At 40.1% G+C, this 17,941-nt stretch overlaps 1 protein-coding gene across 2 annotated transcripts in view; it reads right to left on the reverse strand.

The window, feature by feature from the left end:
• Positions 1-17,941, reverse strand: part of pcdh1a (protocadherin 1a) — a 256,512-nt gene that overhangs the window by 202,315 nt on the left and 36,256 nt on the right. For both annotated transcript variants that reach the window (XM_061897821.1, XM_061897822.1), the window contains exons 2-3: positions 16,525-17,339; positions 14,202-16,382 (exon numbers count right to left, since the gene is read on the reverse strand). In XM_061897821.1, the coding sequence (XP_061753805.1) occupies positions 14,202-16,382; positions 16,525-17,319 (2,976 nt within the window). In that variant the 5' untranslated portion in view covers positions 17,320-17,339. The remainder of the gene's footprint in view (positions 1-14,201; positions 16,383-16,524; positions 17,340-17,941) is intronic.

Genomic DNA, 17,941 nt, shown 5'->3' on the forward strand with positions numbered 1-17,941 from the left:
AAATAGAGACCATTTCCCATTTACCAATCATGTACCAGGGTGACAAAAATACAATTAAGTAATCAAAATAATATTTTTACATGCCTTTATCCACACTGTCTAAGCAGGCAAATGGGCTCTAGTTCTGTAGCTGTCACAACAAGAGGGGGCAGCATATTCAGTCTGGCAATGGACAGGGGGCATTCCAAGTACAGTTAGTTCTTCAAAAACTGATTGATTTCAAGGGAAATGACTGACTCATTTACAGAAGCAAAAAAAAACAAAACACATCATGAGAACTTGTTAATGAAATGTTGGTCATGTTGACGCTATGAGTCTTTTAAGGGGTGATGGTGAGTCCTGCAGCAAAACCAGTTGAGAACTACTGGTTTAGAAAAACTAGTCCTCAGATAAGCATTTAATATGTGCACTGGTCTAATAATCAAGTTCAAGGGAATGTGACATGACACACACAAAGAGCTCTGTGGGCATTTTTGTATGTGTCTTGTCTGTCTGAACAATACTGAAAGGCAGATTGAATGGGAATACAATAAAATAATTGCTAAAGTTTTGCCTCATTTCGTGCATTGACTGACATGCCGAGAACATACTGTATTCCTAAGGTTGTCTGTGTTTCAATAGTGGAAACTAGAAAAACATGTATCAGTCTTTTAGAACAAGAGTTTTTTTTCTTGTGAAATACAAAGCACAGGTCCAAATGGGGCTAATCGCAGCTCAAAGAAATGCCTAAAGTTTCCAAAGTATGGACCTTGTTAATAATGGACCAGATTAATTAAGACTCACTGACTCACTCTTTACACTTTCAGGCTCCATGAATCCCCTGGATTTTTTTTTAGGAACAGCAGGGAGGAGCATAGATGAACACCCTGAGTGGAACACCAAACATCCCCTTGTGATGAAGGCACCCTACTGAAAATGTTGTGTTTTGCCTATATGTGGGTCTCTCATTAGCGGGGTGTAAAAAGAAAAAAAAAAGGTGTTACCTCTTAGACCCACCAGGGCTAATTATGAGCTTCTAATTGCTGATGTGAGTCACTGGTTCCTGCAGCAACCACCATACAATATCACACATTCAAATGTGAAAAGAGAAAAAAATGAAAACTGCAAAGACAGAGGTTATCAGGCATCACCTTCATTATTAAATAAGTGGTTCTGGATATGACATGAGCAGCAAAGGTGCGATTACATTGAGTGATCGGGAAAGTTAATGCAGTGCAATTAATACACATGTCACATTAGATTAATGCCCACATGTTTTTAATATCCTGACATCTGATTTATTCTAATACAGATACAGGTTCCAGGTTTGATAGGCACTGTCACATACCTAAATTTAACATGATTGTTATTGTTTGTAGCTGAATGATGTGAACATTGAGGCTGAATGATATGAACATTGAGGTTATATACATGTGTATATTAAGGCATACATTCTGTATGTTGACAGTAAACATCAACTGTATATGTGAATTTACGTGTCAGAGAATACATCTTTTGCATTCTTTGTAAGGCATACACTTCAATCAATCAATCAATGTTTACTTATATAGCCCTAAATCACTAGTGTCTCAAAGGGCTACACAGACCACTACGACATCCTGGGTAGGCCCACATAAGGGCAAGGAAAACTCACACACAGTGGGACATCGGTGACAATAATGACCCAGTGCGACGTCGGTGACAATGATGACTATGAGAACCTTGGAGAGGAGGAAAGCAATGGATGTCGAGCGGGTCTAACATGATACTGTGAAAGTTCAATCCATAATGGATCCAATACAGTCGCGAGAGTCCAGTCCAAAGCGGATCCAACACAGCAGCGACTTTTTGATCTACAAACCCCGTTTCCATATGAGTTGGGAAATTGTGTTAGATGTAAATATAAATGGAATACAATGATTGGCAAATCATTTTCAACCCATATTCAATTGAATGCACTCTAAATTTGATGATCAAACACATAAACGTTTCTTTTTTTTTTGCAAATAATAATTAACTTGGAATTTCATGGCTGCAACACGTGCCAAAGTAGTTGGGAAAGGACATGTTCACCTTTTCTTTTAACAACACTCAATAAACGTTTGGTAACTGAGGAAACTAATTGTTGAAGCTTTGAAAGTGGAATTCTTTCCCATTCATGTTTTATGTAGAGCTTTAGTTGTTCAACAGTCCGGGGTCTCCGCTGTCGTATTTTACGCTTCATAATGGGCCACACATTTTCGATGGGAGACAGGTCTGGACTGCAGGCGGGCCAGAAAAGTACCCGCACTCTTTTACCACAAAACCATGCTGTTGTAACACGTGGCTTGGCATTGTTTTGCTGAAATAAGCAGGGGCGTTCATGATAACTTTGCTTGGATGACAACATATGTTGCTCCAAAACCTGTATGAACCATTCAGCATTAATGGTGCCTTCACAGATGTGTAAGTTACCCATGCCTTGGGCACTAATACACCCCATACCATCACAGATGCAGGCTTTTGAACTGTGTGCCTATAACAATCTGGATGGTTATTTTCCTATTTGTTCTGGAGGACACCTCGTCCACAGTTTCCAAATATAATTTGAAATGTGGACTCGTCAGACCACAGAACACCTTTCCACTTTGCATCAGTCCATCTTAGATGAGCTTGGGCCCAGCCAAGCCAGCGGTGTTCCTTGGCGTTGTTGACAAATGGGTTTTGGTTTGCATAGTAGAGTTTTTACTTGCACTTACAGATGTAGCAACCAACTGTAGTTACTGAAAGTGGTTTTATGAAGTGTTCCTGAGCCCATGTGGTGATATCATTTACACACTGATGTCTGTTTTTGATGCAATACTGCCTGAGGGATCAACGGTCCGTAATATCGTCGCTTACGTGCAGTGATTTTTCCAGATTCTCTGAAGCTTTTGATGATTTTACGGACCGTAGATGGTAAAATCCCTAAATTCCTTGCAATAGCTCGTTGAGAAATGTTGTTCTAAAACTGTTCGACAATTTGCTTACAAAGTGGTGACCCTCGCCCCATCCTTGTTTGTGAATTACTTAGCATTTCATGGAAGCTGCTTTTTCACCCAATCATGGCACCCACCTGTTCCCAATTAGCCTGCATACCTTTGGGATTTCTCATCTTTATCAGTATTTACTGCCACCTTTCCCAACTTCTTTGTCACGTGTTGCTGGCATCAAATTCTAAAGTTAATGATTATTTGCACAAAAAAAAAATGTTAATCAGTTTGAACATCAAATATGTTGTCTTTGTAGCATATTCAACTGAATATGGGTTGAAAATGATTTGCAAATCATTGTATTCCGTTTATATTTACATCTAACACAATTTCCCAACTCATATGGAAACGGGGTTTGTACAATTGTTCGTTATTTATTTGGCCAAGAAAATTCCCCATTCCCCTTTCTTTAGTTACAATATTACCCTATTACTTAGATGCAAGTGATATGAAAGCAAATTTTTGGATCTTTTTCTAACAAACAGTATTCTGCATTTTAAGGTCATTCATTGGTACAGTTAAACTTTCACAAGTTGTCAATCTGGGTATTTAAAATAAATGGAATTTTTTTATCTTCCAATGTAAATCTGTTAAACACTTTTTACAGTTTACAGCAGGGGTGCCCATTACGTCGATCGCAATCGACTGGTCGATCTCGGAGGGTGTGTCAGTCGATCTCAATCCAGGCATTAAAAAATAGACATAAAAATGAGCAATCATCAATCATACCAAGACTTCACTTTCGTCAGTTGTTTGACATTCTCGGCACCCGAGGATCTTGTGAGATGACGCTGGCTGCTGCGAGCTCATATTCAAGAAAAAAATCACTAACAGGGCGGACGCAGAGAAACACATTTTATTTCTAGAGACTCCGTACCTACTGTCAAAACTCTAAAGACCGACAGCACAGTTCCTGTCTTCACCATAAAAGACCTGTTTCATCCTGCCTGTGCTAACAAAATAAGAGTCTCAGAAAGCTAGCGTGCACAAGCTAGCAAGCTACGGAGTTTGATGCCAATGTATTTCTCCCCCCCCTTCAGCGACCGCTTTCTCACTTGCTTGCCCACCCGCACACTCACTGACGTCACTCACCTGCTGCCAGACATTAAAGGGCCACACACATATGCTACTCTCATAACAAAGTGTTTAAAAACGAGTATGCAAGTTGGACAAATGAGATGCCAAATCCAACCACTTTCATGTGGTATTGAAAAGAAAGGAGGACTTTTTTTTTCCTCCATTTGAAAATGCGGACGTTATCAGCACCACTGTCTGATTCCAATCAATGCCATCAGAATCAAATACACCAACTCATATTCTTGTCTTCATGAAAGAAAGGAATCTATGTGTGTTAAACATGCTTGTATTATCATTAAACACCATTAACTTGTTAACAAAAATGTCTCTTTCATAAATAAATAAATATAAATTATAAATAGGAATGAGGTAGATCTCCTCGACTTGGTCAATTGAAAAGTAGCTCGCCTGCAGAAAAAGTGTGAGCGCCCCTGGTTTACAGCATATAGTAACATATTTGTACATCTGCTTATGTATATCTCGTACATGAGTATGATTGAGTTCAACTGTTGTTGTTTTTTTTCTGGCTGTATGATGGATATTTTTGTAATGGACGAGCATTTTTCTGATGGATCTATTATCAGTTTGTTGAAAGACCAAATGTATATATTTTTTCTACAACTCACATCAACTATGTTTTTAGGCAGTATGTCTGTTGCAATTCCCCATCTCTGTCAATGGTGAATTGTTTTTTTTACAAAAGTGGGTTCATCCAAAGCAATTAGAGGGCTGATAGGGTACAAATCCTTGGAGGAGATACAAATGGTGAGATTTCTCGTTCAGCACTTGCTCGACAAACCAAAATAGATATAGGTATTAATGTAATGGACACTTTAGCTGGCAAGAGCCTGAGCGAATATTGATTTAATTATTATGTATTTTGGATGCATCCTTAAGTAAACAATGGTTAAATATTCAACATAGAATAGCCTTGGACAGTTCAAGGAGAGTATACAGTATGTGTGGCCATTGTTTTTTCCCCTTCTATTTGTATGGTAACCTTGTGAAAGATAAGCCACATTATATACAGCATGACAACGTTCATTAAGTGTAGCAAACAGCTACTGACTGCAAAGTAGGATTATTATTATTATTATATTTTTTAAAGACTTCAAGCGGTACAAAAATGGACGGATGGATGAATGCATATTATTCTTTGTGGTGTTTGTTGTTTTTTTAGGGACTGTTGTTCAGTTATGAACTTTTTCAAAACTTCCTTTACAGCACACAACCTTTATTCACCGTGATTTCCAGACTATATGCCGCTATGTTTACAATTAATACATTATTAATAAAGTTTTCATGAATAAATAATTGTTTATAGGTTGTGATTGGCTTCACGGTGGCAGAGGGGTTAGTGCATCTGCCTCACAATACGAAGGACCTGAGTAGTCAGGGTTCAATCGCGAGCTCGGGATCTTTCTTTGTGGAGTTTGCATGTCCTCTCCGTGAATGCGTGGGTTCCCTCCGGGTACTCTGGCTTCCTCCCACTTCCAAAGACATGCACCTGGGGATTGGTTGATTGGCAACACTGAATGGTCCCTAGTGTGTGAATGTGAGTGTGAATGTTGTCTGTCTATCTGTGTTGGCCCTGTAATGAGATGGCGACTTGTTCAGGGTGTAACCCGCCTTCCGCCCGATTTTAGGTGAGATAGGCACCAGCGCCCCTCGCAACCCCAAATGGGAATAAGCGGTAGTAAATGGATGGATGGAGGTTGTGATTCACTTAATGAGATGAAGTAGATGATCTCATTTTTCTACAAGGTTCAATCAATCAATCAATCAATCAATCAAAGGTAATTTATATAGCTCTTAATCAAAGGGGCCTTGTAAGGCTGCACAAACTACAATGACATCACTGGTCTAAACCCACATTCTGATATTTATCAGGATTGTTCTTGTACTTTATAAAGACTTTAATTTTAAGCAGTTTCCTAAACTGGATGATGTTAGTACATTGTTTGACTTATTTGCTTAATCCATTCTGGAATGTATTTCACATACTGTTATACTTAAGGTCTTAAGTGGTGTATGTGCATACACATCTTTTTAAGTTACATTTTTCTCTACGGAAATAACGGGTTTGAATGCACATAGTTTTGTAATTTCCCCATATTTCTACACACTAACTCACACATGGTAACACTAGCAAGCAGTACAAAAATGGAGTGGTTTTGGTGCATTATAAACATTTTTTTTGTAATTTTGAAGATTTTGTTTGTAAAAAAATTTAATAATTTTGGTCCCAGTATTGATCCCTGGTGTACGCCCCAAGATTGTGCCTTATGCCTTGTTACAGACATTGTCTTTTGTTAAATTTGCCAATAATCACAAGCATCTGTGTAAATGTTCCATGATACAATACGTACACATGTGACTAATAAGTGTGCAGCCAGTGTATGTACGAATTAAAATTTGTCAAAAATGGGTGTGGCTTTTAATCAAGTATGGTTTTTTTAAGTCCGAAAATTACGATACGCAGCACACCCGGTTGCAGAATCTGTTACTCCAGTTGAGTGACTGACATAACTGATCCAAAAAAGTAAGCGAGTCCTGTTGCCTAAAGTAGTTGAATAAAGATTAACATTCAACACAGAACATCGGACAACATGCAAGCACAATAACACATTCCCTTAAGATAAGCCATTGTCAAGAGCCACATTGTTAATTAAGGTAAAGGGCACTAGGCTACATCTGTCACATCCCTTAGCAGCTACTTTAATTATATATTTCGGTCAATCTGTTCTTCGTGGTGTGAGATAGGATGCTGTACATGAAACAACATCTGCAGAGTTATGTCAAAGAGCTTCAACATCTGTTGACGTTTTACAGCCTGTCAATCATGTTACGGTCTTTCTCGTATGCCTTTCTGTGATGTTGAGAAAGCAATGTCAAGTGCTGAGAGCGTACATCTGCGTCACAGTTTCAGCTTACACTTTTATACTAAGAGACACATTTACATGCAGACTGATACTACGCACAAAGACACACCCTGTAGCTTTTGTTCCCTAATGTTGTCATTCAAGGTGACAGTGATGATTAAACTGACACCACCCACAAAAGCTTGTGATCGTCTAAGACAGGGGTTCCAAACACGCGGCCCGCGGGCCAATTGCGGCCCGCGAGACATTATTTTGCGGCCCGCACCTTGATGTAAATATTTATTGTTGGTGCGGCCCAACAATAACTTTAAGGGGGCACCGTGGAGGCACTGCCTTTATAGTCCTCTACAACCTGTAGTAACTTCGTGCCAGCTTAGCCACATGCTGTATTAGGCTTCTTCAGACACGGTCAGTGTGTGCAAGACATAGTTGATCAACAGCCACACAGGTCACACTGAGGGTGGCCGTATAAACAATTTTAACACTGTTGCCACACTGTGAACCCACACCAAACAAGAATGACAAACACATTTCGGGAGAACATCCGCACCGTAACACAAACATAAACACAACAGAAAAATTACCCAGAATCCCATGCAGCCCTCACTCTCCCGGGCTACAATATATACCCCCGCTTCCCCAACCCCGTCCCCTACTGTAGCCCGGAAGAGGTAAGGCTACATTGGATTCTGGGTATTCGTTCTGTTGTGTTTATGTTGTGTTCTCCCAAAATGTGTTTGTCAATCTTGTTTGGTGTGGGTTCACATTGTGGCGCATATTTGTAACAGTGTTAATGTTGTTAATACGGCCACCCTCAGTGTGACTTGTATGGCTATTGACCAAGTATGTCTTGCAGCCACTTCCATGGGTCTGCAGAAGCCTCATAGAATTTGTGGCTAAGCCTGCACACTGTTTGTATGGTGGAAAAGTGGACGAGACGGCAGGTTGTAGAGGACGCTAAAGACAGTGACGTCACGGCACGCCCTTAATTCTGTTAACCGGGGGAAAACCGGGACAATGTTAGCCTCAGGAGAATGTCTGGAGGTGCACTGATATTCGGGTGTTTCCCGGAAAGATCGCGAGAGTTGGTAAGTATGTTGCTAGGGCGATAGAGCCACACAAAGAAGGTGAATTCGTTAAAAAGTGCATGTTAGGTTTCTTTAAGAAATATTTTATTGCGGCCCAGTCTCGCCCAGTTTCTGCATCCAGTGGCCCCCAGGTAAATTGAGTTTGAGACCCCTGGTCTAAGATGTCAAGTAGCATTAAGTCGCTTCAAGTTGGGACGCCCCCAATCCAAGATGGCGGACTAAGCGACGTGGCTTTCCGGAGACGTTTCACATTTACGATCTTATAGATTTAAAATAGCATCAAATACCTCAACTATTCGCCTTTTCTTGGGTCCACCAAAAGGACTTTGAGTTTGGAGTGACGGCGTGTTATCTGGCGGTGTAGCGGACTGCTTTGACCGGAGCAGCTAATGCTAGCAGCTAGCCGACACACGGAGCGATGCTAGTTAGCCGGCGCTGCTAATGTGTCGCCCTGCAGCACACACGGGGGACGGAGCCACAGAAAGAGGGGGAGTCTCCGGCGTTGGCGCCTGTAAGCGGATGAGGACCCGGCTTTGACGACCACCAGGAGCTACCGGAGAGGCCCGCTGTTCTCGTGCATCCCTTTATCTCCGAGTGACAGCAGCGGGACGGCAGGGGAGAGGCTCGGCTAGCAGACAGCAGTCAGCAGCAGCGACACCACCACTTCACCACCTCACGGTGGCGAGACCGACAGCTTTCTCGCGGCGGCGAGTGATGGTAGCGGGACGGCGAGGCCCGGCTAGCAGCCAGCAGCAGCGGCACCACCACCTTGGGCCGGCTAGACCGGCAGCTTTCTCGCGGCGGTGACATGGCGACGGAGAGGCCAGGCTAACGGCTGGCAGCAGCAAGACCAACTCACGGCGATGGGACCGGCAGGTGACGGAGGCGAGGCCCAGGAGAGGAGAGAGTTTAACGCGAGGCTTGCCAGGCAGAACGGGACCCCATCGAAAGATCGGTGTCTGCTGCGTCAGACAACATCCACCCGGACCAGGCAGCAGCCAGGATCAACATGGGACCGAAGAAGGTGCTCTCTCCTGATGAAAGTGAGGAGATAAGGAGATCGCTCGAATTTTTGACAGCAGAAGTATCAGCTATCAAGCACTACCAACAGACAATAATGCAGCTGGTGGAAGAGGTAAAAATTCTAAGCGTTGAGAATGACGCAAAATACTTTCAAAAAGAACAATTAACGGACCGAGTGGACGAGCTAGAACAGTACACAAGAATAAACAACGTTATTCTGACCGGGCTTAAAATAAAGCCCTGTTCATATGCTCAGGCGGGGACCGCTAATGGTGAAGAGGAGCCCGGGAATTTGGACATATCCACAGAGAGACAAGTAGCAACGTTCATGGAGTCCAAGGCTATACTCGTGGACATTGCAAATATAGAAGCTTGCCACCCAATCCATAAGAAAAAGGATGGATCGGCACCAGTCAATAGGAAATATAAAACTGCATTATTAAAAACAAGGGAGGAAGTTAAAAGGAACAGATGTGTACATAAATGAATATTTAACAAAGAAAAACGCAGACATAGCCAGAAAAGCACGTAGTCTAAGGAAACAAGTTAAAATACAAAAAAACATGGACAGCAAACTGCAAGATATTTATTAAACTAAATGGAACACCAGAGGAAGCAAGAGTAATAGTCATAAGGAAACTAGCAGAGCTGGATGAATATCAATAACGATAAATAAATTAAACACAACTATGACACAAAAAAACAATAAACAATCAGAAAGAGAATTTATAACCTTTTCCAGCAATGACCATAACAGGACAGAATTGGACAGTGCTATAGATCCAGACACACGTTTTTTTTTTCGCACATGGACAATAATTGTTTATTTTATACAGAAGTAAAATTTAACACCAACGTTAATTCCAAAAACAAACTGTAAATTATTCATATTAAATGCAGAAGCTTACATGCCAATTTTAACAATATGAAATAATTTTTGGAAAAATTTACAGAACCTTTCAAAAATATTGCTGTAAGAGAGACATGGATGGATACAAAAAAAGGAATGGACTTTGAACTAGAGGGATATGAACTCAATTATATTAATAGATTAAATAAAAATGGTGGCGGAGTTTCTGTGTATGTGATGAAGGACTTCCATTACAGGGTGGTAAAAAACATGTCACTAGCTATTTACAATGTTTTAGAGCAGGGGTCACCAACCTTTTTGAAACCAAGAGCTACTTCTTGGGTACTGATTAATGCAAAGGGCTACCAGTTTGATACACACTTAAATAAATTGCCAGAAATTTGCTCAATTTACCTTTATATATATATATATATATAAATATATATATATATATGTATGTGTATATATATATATATATATATATATATATATATATATGTATATATATATATATATATATATATATATATATATGAATGGGTATTTCTGGCTGACATTCCGTCGTACAATTTTTTTTCCTTTTACGGAAGGTTTTGTGTAGAGAATAAATGATGGAAAAAAACAGTTAATTGAACGGTTTAAAAGAGGAGAAAAGAGGAAAAACATTTTTTTTTATTTTGAAACATGGTTTATCTTCAATTTCGAATCTTTAAAATTCAAAATTTTACCGAAAAAAAGAAGACAAAAAGTAGTTAATTCGAATCTTTTTGATAAAATTTAAAAAAAAATTTATGGAACATCATTAGTAATTTTTCCTGATTAAGATTAATTTTAGAATTTTGATGACATTATTGAAATAGGTTAAAATCTAATCTGCATTTTGTTAGAATATATAACAAATCGGACCAAGCTATATTTCTAACAAAGACAAATCATTATTTATTTTCGATTTTCCAGAACAAAAATTGTACAAAGAAATTCAAAAACTTTGAAATAAGATTTAAATTTGATTTTAAAGATTTTCTAGATTTGCCAAAATATTTTATTTTTATTTTATTTATAATAAGTTTGAAAAATATTTGTCAAATAGGCTTTGTCGAAAAAACAGAAGCTAAACTGAGGAATTAAATTAAAATGTATTTATTATTCTTTACAATAAAAAACATTAATTTACTTGAACGTTTATTTAAATTGGTAGTAGAGAAGAGGAAGGAATTTAAAATATAAAAAGGTATATGTGTTTAAAAATCCTAAAATCATTTTTAAGGTTGTATTTTTGCTCTAAAATTGTCTTTCTGAAAGTTATAAGAAGCAAAATAAAAAAATAAATGAATTTATTTAAACAAATGAAGACCAAGTCTTTAAAATATTTTGTTGGATTTTCAAATTCTATTTGAGTTTTGTCTCTCTTAGAATTGAAAATGTCGAGCAAAGCGAGACCAGTTTGCTAGTAAATAAATAAAATTTAAAAAATAGATGCAGCTCACTGGTAAGTGCTGCTATTTGAGCTATTTTTAGAACAGGCCAGCGGACTACTCATCTGGTCCTTACGGGCTAACTGGTGCCCGCGGCCTCCGCGTTGGTGACCCCTGTTTTAGAGTGTATAACCACTGAGATATTTCATGAAAGAAGGAGAAATATATTGATCAGTTGTATATATAGAACACCCAACTCAAGTATTGAAAGTTTAGAAAAGTGGATTAAGGGAACTTTCAATGGAATCACTCAATAACTACTTTTTTTATGTGGAGACTTCAATATAGATCTCTTGAACCCCAATAAGTAAATTCCATTAACGATTTCATAGATACAATGCATAGTATGAGTTTGTATCCCCAAATCACAAGGCCAACCAGAATTGCACGTCACAGTGCTACACTTATTGATAATATATGCACTAATGTCTTTGATAATAATACAACAAGTGGGCTGTTAACAACCGACATCAGCGACCATCTGCCAGTTTTTACTGTTTATGATGGGAATTACAAGAAGAAGAACATTGACCAAAATACATTTCAAAGACTATGCACAGAGGAAAGAATAATTTTCTTCAAGGAGGATCTGAGGTAACAAACTTGGGACAATGTATACAATGAAGAGGATGTAGATGAAGCCCTCTTATCAACTAAAGAGGAGAAATATAACCTTAGAGGAAAATATAATTTAAAACATTTGTATGCACGTACAACACTTAAAACATTTAGCATATCAGTATACGGGCTTCACGCTGGCAGAGGGATTAGTGCGTCTGCCTCACAATACGAAGTTCCGGCAGTCCTGGGTTCAAATCCAGGCTCGGGATCTTTCTTTGTGGAGTTTGCATGTTCTCCCCGTGAATGCGTGGGTTCCCTGCGGGTACTGCGGCTTCCTCCCACTTCCAAAGACATGCACCTGGGGATAGGTTGATTGGCAACACTAAAGTGGCCCTAGTGTGTGAATGTGAGTGTGATAGCTGTCTGTCTATCTGTGTTGGCCCTGCGATGAGGTGGCGACTTGTCCAGGGTGTACCCCGCCTTCCGCCCGATTGTAGCTGAGATAGGCGCCAGCGCCCCCCGTGACCCCGAAAGGGAATAAGCGGTAGAAAATGGATGGCATATCAGTATGTGGAATTACATTATGGAATGGATTAAGTAAAGAAGTTAAACATTGTACTTATATGATCCAGTTTAAGAGGCTGTTCAAAGTAATAGTGCTTACAAAGTACAAAGAAGAAGAATTATGAGAAATACTTTCAACCTTATTGAAAATAAGATATTCTTCATCTCAGTATGTTGGTAATGACTGGATTAGTTAATTACATGTTACAGAACTGTTGTATTACTCATTCACGGATGTAATTTTACTATTTTGGTGTAAAGAGGGTCAGTAGATGAATGTATGTATTTGTGGGCGCTCTGAAGTGGGAAAGGGGTAGGATTAAATAAGCTTTGCTTCTTCCTACTCCTTTTCGGTCATGATGAGATGTGAGGTAGTATTGTATTGTCTGATGTATTGTGTTGTAAATATTCATGTTTGAAATAAACTAAAAAAGAAATGAAAGAAGAAAGCCTCTGCTAGAAGTACCAACTGATCCAGTAGTAATACTGGCTCTGATGATGTCGCCATAAAAAAAAATATAACAAAGCAGCATATTGTCAATATCAGTAATATGCAAACCACGGCTCTGGAGCCACATGTGGCTCTTCTGCTTCCTTGTTGTGGCTCCCTCAGATTTTTCTAACCCCGCAGTGAGAAAAAAGACAATCGGTAGAAAATTATGGATGGATAATTACAAATTATACAAGAGGTTTTGATAACTAGTTGGTGGTTATCTAATTCAAAATATTGGTGCAGATTCAGACAAAGGTTTCAATCATATCATTTTTGATATAAAGTTTTTTTGTCACGTGCATCAAAAGGAGCATCAAAACGGCAGTGCCTTCCATTTGTGATTCATCCTCAATTTACCAGGACAATATAACACCAAAGTGCAAACAAACACAAATGTGGCCCCTAACTTTGTTTTATCCAGTTCAGCCAAAGCAGAGGTGGGTTCTACTCTATTCAGTGTTAATTGGTACTTGTTTACTTCATAAAACATTTTGTGGTAGTAACAAAATTATTTTTCAATTTACTTTCAAAAGAAAAATACTGTCCACACTAAATAATGATTTGATGATACAATGACTACACTGAATATCTTGAACATTATTTGCTAATGCTCTGTGTGTATACAGTACCCATCCAGGTGAACACACATTTAGTGCTGTTGCACATGGCACAGAGACCTAAAGACACACAAGCTTTAAAGCTCAAGATCCAACTACATTTACTTTTGTAATCCCCTCTGAGTCTAGTAATATGTCAGTTTTCATGGTAATTTGCTTCTTGCCAAATACTAAACTGATGAATGGTGATTAGTGCATTAAAAGAAGGGGGATAATAGGTAGGGACCCGCACAGATCAGAACAGGCAGGAGTGTCAAAGCAAATGGACTTCCCTATTTTAACATAGCAATGTCAATATAAAAAAAAAATATGAAGCATGCCTCATTTTTCTACCTCTACTTATTCTACCCTGCAGTGAAACTAAACCCAGGAACAACACGTATTACATGGCATTTTGTGAATGCAATAAACCTGACAAATGTCCACAGAGCAAATTAATATAGTGTTGATGTTGAGAATATCACAAATTTGAATTGATCAGATTATATTTCAAGGTATTCCATGATCAACTTTTCAAAACTCCTACTTCTGTCACTGGGTATCAATAATATAAAACATGTTTTAATTTACAATGACCTTACCTGTTTGTTGTACTTCGGTTGACTGTTCTTGTAGCTGTAATCAGAGTACTGGTCTGAACCAGTGGAGTTGTCGTCTCCCCCTGTTCCCACAAAGGTGTTGGTAGCCGGAAGGTCCTGGACTGCCTGATGCTTCTGAGAGCCTGATGGAGACTGGGCCTGCAGCTGAATGGAGGGCAAGGGGGAGTTGGAGCGATAGTGCCGGCCTATATCAGGGCTTTCTGGTGAGTACGTTAAAGGTAGATGTATCCTCGGGCTATCATTGACTGCATCAAGGTTGAACTTTAGACTTTTTTGGAGGCCGACCTCTTCTTCCCCAAGTGGTTTGGGAGATTTCTGAGGTTTTCCTTTTCTACCTCGTTTACCTTTGGCATTTTTTGGTGCCTGTTTAGGTGCATACAAGTCCTTTGTTTCTTTTTTGCCGGCTTGATATCCACTCTTTGTTTCTCTCTGGATGCGGTGTCGAATAAAAACCACCACCAAGATGAGCATAACAACACCAGCTACACCAGCCAGGCTTCCAAACAAGATATTGCTGCGTTGTGCAGCATAACCACTGTCCGGATCACCAGCTATATCCCTGTCAAGTGGAGTGTAAAGACTGTGTCCAACGAGTGCCTCCACTAAGCTGACATTTGAAATAGTTTCATTGACATAGATATGGACCAAAGCAGTAGCATGACGTGCAGGCTTCCCCCTGTCACTCACTTTTACCACCAGGCGATGTAGTCCACCATATTTTGGAGCCATTTCCTTTGCTAGTGTAATTTCTCCACTGGATGGGGAGATGCTAAATAACTGGTAAGGGTTTCCACCTGCAATGCTGAATACCAGATCTGCATTGGGCCCACTGTCCAGATCTTCAGCTTCCACTATCTCCACATGGCTATCTGGGGATGCTAGTGGTGACAAACGCGTGAAGGAGGAATTGGAGGGCTTTGTGATCACAGGGTCATTGTCATTTTCATCCAGCACATTGATGGTAACGCCCACATAAGAGGACCGAGGTGGCTGTCCTCCATCCACTGCTTTTAGACGGAAAGTGTAGCTGCTTTCTTTTTCTCTGTCAAATGAAATGCTCGATAAGATAGTGCCAGTTCCATTTTGGACAACAAATTTCCCTCCATCAGACTCTACAGAAAGCTGAACAAGAGCATTCTCACCCTTATCTACATCCATGACAGTTACCATGCCAACTGGGCTGAGGGGGGGCATGTTTTCTAAAACTGAGAAGCTATAGCCGCTAAGCATGAATTTTGGGTCGTTGTCATTGCGGTCTACGACTCTTATTATAACACTTGCTGTTCCTTTATGCACAGGTGACCCTTTATCAGTTGCAGTGACCCGGAACTCATAGTGTTCTTTGTGTTCACGATCAAGTGGGTTACGAGCTTTGACTGTACCTGTATTTGGATCAATCTCAAACAGACCTTTGATTGATGTGTCGGCCACGATGGAATAGAGGAGTTCTGCATTTGTGCCGCTGTCTGCATCTGAGGCAATGACATCCAAAACTTTTTCTCCAGGTTGGTTTTCTTCGGCAAAATCTACTTCAAACAATGATGGGGAGAATACTGGAGAGTTATCATTCACATCAGTCACCTGCACCTTCAATGAGTTGGTACTAGAGAGTGCAGGATTTCCAGAATCAACAGCCACAATCTCCACTCGATAATCCTTCACCCTTTCATAATCGAGAGGAGTGGTGGTTTGTAGAAAATACTTTCTCTTGTTGTCACTGGATGAGTCACTGATAGGGCGGAGCTGGAAGGGCACATCCCCCGCAACCACACATGTGACCACAGCATTCTCTCCTTCATCCTTGTCGGACACTTGCACCAAAGCAACTGCTGTTCCCACTGGCATGTCTTCTGAAATGTTAGCCACCCCTTCACTGTGAGTTACAAGTCCAATTCCACGTATCTCCACAGCTGGAGCATTGTCGTTTTGGTCAATCACCTCGATGGTCACAAAGGTTTTTGAACTCTTAGGTTGCGGACCCTTATCCCTTGCCACCACATAGAAGGACAAGCTGTCAATTTCCTCTCGATCCAGTGATCCTTTGACATAGATGACACCTGATGACCGATCAATTCGTAAGAGTTTTGGCACAGGGTCTCCTGCTTGATGAAGTGTGTATTCAATTTCTCCATTGGGGCCCATGTCTGAGTCATTTGCTCTAACCTAAAACAAAAGAAAAGCAGCAGTTAAAAGTGTGAATGAGATGAAATAATTGAATAAGGCACAATATGGGAGCCATTTCGTTTTTATTTGATCAAAAACGGGATCAAATGTTTTGAGTAAATAGCAGAACATGTAGGCTCACCTGTAGCACAGAGTGGCCCACCGGACTATTCTCCAACACTTCTGCTTCATAGGTAGATTTTTCAAACTTCGGTGCATTGTCATTTGCATCAGTGACGACAACTCTCAGCAAAGCACTGCTGTAACGTTGTGGGTTGCCTCCATCTACTGCTTTGATGGTGAGGTCGTAGGAATCCTTTAACTCACGATCTAAGTTGCCCAAAACAATAAGCTGTGGGAGCTTGCCACCCCTGTCATCAGCTACTTGTAAACCAAATAACGTTGCCGCATCTGGTCCCGCAGTGAGGGCATAATCGCTCACCCCATTCCTGTCTGAGTCCCTGTCAGTAGCTAGAGGTATGGAGAACAGGGCCCCCATGATCGTGTTCTCAGGTACAGAGATGGTGAGCACAGAAGACGGAAACTGGGGTGTGTTGTCATTGATGTCCTGTACTTCGATACGTCCTTCAATGAGTCTCGGGCTCTGATTCTGTATCAGATCTGTCACTGATACTTCAAATTCCAGGTAGCAGGGTTTACCCTTAACAAGCAGGCGGCAGTCTCTTAATGTCTCTCTGTCGATAGGAATCTCAGTGGTGAAAATATCTCCAGTCTTTCCGTCAACACGTAGATAAGGGGCACCCACCTCCAGCTTGTACAGATGACCTGAGTCTGGCAGCCCCTGGTCTGCTGCCAGACTTCCAATAAGAGTGTTAGGGGGCTGCTCTTCCTGAACTCTGTACAGGATGCTGCCCACAGCAGAGCCACAGAGCAGAACCAGGATCCAAAACAGCATCACAAGTATTTTTTTTTCCATGGGGTCATTAGAAGATCTACCTGTAAAACGACAAAGTAAATTGGTATCAAAGTTAATTTTATTTTCAAAGGGCTTATTCATATTGCCTTTTGACACATTGATATTATACAGTAATACAAACAGGATTGTTTTCAGCTGAAAGACATAATTATTTTCCTGCTGTTTTTCCACAGAGCTTTATACACATCTCAGGGGCCAGTGTGGATTATTCTAGTTACATAATCAAATGAAAAGGTAATGGATATAAAACAGGAGAAAGCATACTGTATAATATTTCTACACTGCACTTTGACTATTGCGCAAAACCGTCAGTACCAAAATATGTTCTTAAAATGTAAAAAGTGACTTGGATAACAAAGCTGCAAAAAGTGACATAGTATGGGCACAACATTCACTGACTATTCATGACTATATTATCTTGCAGGAGGATAATATAATATGTGAGAGCTTCGCCTCACATACGGATTATAGAACTTCTTATTACTGTTGAGTTCCACGAGCACCGTTGTACAATTCAAATATGTCTTTCCATGGTTCATTGTTACTCATAAACTCAAACACTGCTATCATTATGTTTGAATTTCGACCTTTCAACAACTGTAATTACAGCCCGTTATCAGAA

This window comes from Nerophis ophidion, linkage group LG04 (genome assembly GCF_033978795.1).
Source record: "Nerophis ophidion isolate RoL-2023_Sa linkage group LG04, RoL_Noph_v1.0, whole genome shotgun sequence".
Classification (NCBI taxonomy): Eukaryota; Metazoa; Chordata; class Actinopteri; order Syngnathiformes; family Syngnathidae; genus Nerophis; species Nerophis ophidion.